The following is a 3,706-nucleotide window of genomic DNA, read 5'->3' as shown; positions in this document are numbered from 1 at the left end:
CCCCTCGGTGATTTGGTTTTGACTTATAGTATTGGTCCCAGCCAGGACTCGATTGATGTATTCAATTTGAAGTCTCATTTCGTCATCACAAATCATGAAATTGGGAAACAAAACTGGACAATGAAATTGATTCTAATCCATGTCTCATGTTTGTATGATATCTAGTAGAACGGAGGAATATGTGATCACTTATCTTATGACCAATGTCCATTAAATTTAGAGTTCGGCAGTTGTTATGGAAACACTATTTGTTGTCTAATTTTTAAGTTATGCTGGTAATTGCAATTATAGACTTATCCAAGTGGTAGACTGTTGGATTAGGTGTATAAGCCAATAACTGAATTAGTACATATTTGAATTATTAGCAAAGTCCTTTTGGGTTGCCCTCAAACCTAATAATTAAATAGGATGACTTTTAGAGAGAGAGAGAGAGAATGATTTATTGATTTATTATATGATGAATAAATAACAATAAATGAATTTATTAATATGTTATCGAAATAATATATTAATTAGAAATTGTATTATTTAATTAATAATTAATTAGAAACTAATTTGAATTAATTTTGGAATTAATTAGATTAATTAAAAATATAGGGGTCTAATAATAATAGTTTAATAGTTGAGCATGAGGTTCCAGAACCTTCCTTGGAAGGGGTGGACGGTTTCTAAGGGTATTCGAGGGCATCTGGAATATTCCTTGCAGATAAATAGGAAGCTGGATAATTATCAATTTGAATTAATATTATTTTATTCAAATTAGGGTTATCTAGGGTTTTCTAACTCAACTATATAAAGACCCCAGTGACTTCAATTTTTCGGCCACTCCTCCTTTCCTAGAGATAGCCGAAAAATTCCATCTCCCCTTTCCTTTCTCTTAAGCCTCCTTGTTGCTAGGGTTGAGTGTGAACCATCAGAGGCACGAGATTTCTGGTGCTAGTTTCCGAGCAACTACAAGAATGATTTTTTTGATTGTTTACTACAACAATCAAAATATATGTTTTTCTTCTATGATTTTCGAAATTACCTAGGGTTATAGGTTTCTTGTTGTTCAATACAATGTTATTTCAATAGAGTTATAACCAGATCCAATAGGTTGCATGTACCTTTAAGAGTATAAATATTTATCTACATTATTGTATGTAAAACCCATCAAAGCTAAGGATTCATGTGGATAACTTATTCTTTGCAGGGGAGGGAACTAGTTAGAGTCTGGGTGACTTTCATTGAGTTCGTTATGCTTCGCGTATCATTATTTATTAATGTTGTTGTAAATGTCAAAAATTGTTTTTATAGTGTTTTTTGTAAGTTTGTGAATTCACATGTTTATGTTGTGTGATTATTGATCGACTAGATCTGTTGTTGCGATCCAACATGTATCAGAAAGGGTTTCTGCGACTTAAAGAGTAAGGATTTTCTTGTCGATTTAGTTATTTTTTTCAATTTTAATGATTTTAAATTGTAAAAAAGGATTGTTAAATGTTAAAAATTATAAAAAAAAAAATGTTTTGGATACATATGATAATAAAAAAGATTGACAAACACAGTATTTAATATTTAGTAAAGAATATAAGAAATTCGCCTAATATAACCAATAGGATTTTAAAGGTAAATAACCGATCCACAGCACATCCAACCACACTACATAACGTGGCACACAACTAAGCAGATTACGGCCATCATCACTAAAACGACAAAACAGACTCTATTCATCGATCATCGAATCAGGTTGCTGAGATGATTAATACCGGCGGTAATCGGAATTTCAACGGCGGACGTCAACAAACGAGCAAAATTTACAAAAACTATAACCTCATCCATTTCTATAAAATGGTTTCAGACTTTTAGTCCAATCGTACATCACATGTCTACCCTTCATTTACCTTTTTCTTAATCGGCTGGATACTTGGATTGTTCTTCTTGGCCACGATTTAGATTGATGCATCTTCAAGAACAAAAGTTTTCCGATCGAAAGTCGGTGCCATATCTAAGACTCTTATTGCAACGGTTGTCATTGTGAAGGAGCTGGTAACTCTGGCTTGAATTCTGACATGCATAACGCAGGAGGTTTCCGCTGGATCTTTCGTAGCGGAATGGAAGTTTTCCCTGTGGTTTTAACATCTGCTCGCCGTAATGATTCGTCGTTGCCATAGGAAATCTCGTGAGTGAATTGGAATCGGACGACGGAGAAGAACTCTCGAGACCGGTTGTGGTGGACGGAGAAGAGGCGGTTGAACTAGTCGGGGAGGATTTCTTCTGTAGTGAGAGAAACGCTCTGATTTTGAGATTCGATGATGATTGTAGTTTAGCTACTCGATCATATTCCTCTATGAGATTAACGAGATCCTCGTCGGATATAATTGACACAAGCGCGTCTAAATCCTCCGTCGGCAGTTGACACCTCAGAGCCACCGGCATCGACGTCCCGCTAAGTTCACCGAGTTTCACCACCAATTCTGTAAGTAAAAAAAGAAAATCTCATTAATTACATATCCTTGTTACACACACTACGACATCTACGGAAATCGTTCCAATTCAATCAGCAAAAGCACTAGAAGGGTGGGTAAACTTACCGGAGAAAGAGAGGTAGCGGTCAACGGCGAGGACACGAGTCTCTCCGCCGTGGTAACGGAGTTTGCCGTCGGGGTAACGAGGGAGGATCTTTCCGCCGTAGCTGCAAAGAAATTTGATGTTTGCGGTGGTAGGGTGTTCAAGATTACTGAGAGAAGGTCCTGCCATTGAAAGAGGAAAGAGGAAAGAGGAAAGAGCAGTGTAGAAGACTGAAAGGGACTCTTTGTTGGCTTCTTGAATCTTCAATTGTGTATGTGGCGCCATTAGTACCTGATTTATAGGGCTTTCAGGAAGCTGCAGTCGACTATCTTTAAGGTTCCAATAGGGGTGGAATGTTGTTTATGTGGGGTATGTTTTGGGTCCGTTCGGAATTAACTTATAACTTAATGCTCACTCCTTCGATTCCTTTTCACACCTTATGAAACTCCAGGAAAAGATCTTAATTTGAAGATGTCGACGTCCAAATGAGAATCAAACATAAAATATCCAAAACTCTTAAAAACATCAAGGAACATGGTATACAATATGCATATGGTTAAAAGGTGTTAAATCCTACACCCAACTACTATTATACTCTTTAAAGCAATGTAATATTTATATCATATGTTAGACCATCATCAACCCATAATATTCTTATTTTTTTTATATAAGAAATCAATATAAAATTGGTGTAATGAGTGATTCATATAAAACTTATCACATCATTTTCTATACCTAAAAATATATCATTACTATATTTCTTTTATCTTTTTGTAACGTATACAAAATCTCAAAAACACAATTTGTATTTATGTACTATGTTATCATGTTTTATATCATTAAAAGGTAGCAAGTTTTTTAATATCGATAAAAACATATAATATAATATTATAAAAAATATGGGAAAATTCACTGATGGCTAAATTTGACAAAATTTGACACGACACGACAACCCGACTCGAAATTGGCGGGTTTAGGTAAGAGATTTCAACACGTTTAAGTAAACGGGTTGACACGACACACACGAAAATTAAATTGGTTGGGTTAGGACCAAGACTTTCAACTCGAAGATGACTCGAATATGATCCGTTTAATTATATATCAATTTTTATAAATTTTAGATTTTTATAAATATATTATATATTATATACTTGTA

General features: G+C 34.8%; 1 protein-coding gene across 1 annotated transcript; it reads right to left on the bottom strand.

Moving 5' to 3' along the window:
- Nucleotides 1-1,570: 1,570 nt before the first annotated feature.
- On the bottom strand, nucleotides 1,571-2,978 carry LOC145162347 (uncharacterized). The gene is made up of 2 exons (XM_079081523.1): nucleotides 2,574-2,978; nucleotides 1,571-2,456 (listed from the first exon to the last, which is right to left on the bottom strand). Exons 1-2 carry the CDS (start codon nucleotides 2,833-2,835, stop codon nucleotides 1,948-1,950), a joined length of 771 nt encoding a protein of 256 aa, XP_078937649.1. The 5' UTR covers nucleotides 2,836-2,978; the 3' UTR covers nucleotides 1,571-1,947.
- Between the last annotated feature and the right edge of the window lie 728 nt (nucleotides 2,979-3,706).

The sequence above is a fragment of the Lactuca virosa genome, chromosome 3 (assembly GCF_052849685.1).
Source record: "Lactuca virosa cultivar CGN04683 chromosome 3, Lactuca_virosa_CGN04683_v6, whole genome shotgun sequence".
Classification (NCBI taxonomy): Eukaryota; Viridiplantae; Streptophyta; class Magnoliopsida; order Asterales; family Asteraceae; genus Lactuca; species Lactuca virosa.
The sequence above is the reverse complement of the archived record's forward strand: the minus strand, read 5'-3'. Positions and strand labels throughout refer to the sequence as shown.

Bases quoted from the DNA above. Each gene is read 5' to 3' on its own strand.
- LOC145162347 (XM_079081523.1), bottom strand. From the start codon at position 2,835: ATGGCGCCACATACACAATTGAAGATTCAAGAAGCCAACAAAGAGTCC. The intron at 2,457-2,573 runs GTAAGTTTACCC...TTTTACTTACAG, and splicing joins CCGCTACCTCTCTTTCTCCG to AATTGGTGGTGAAACTCGGT.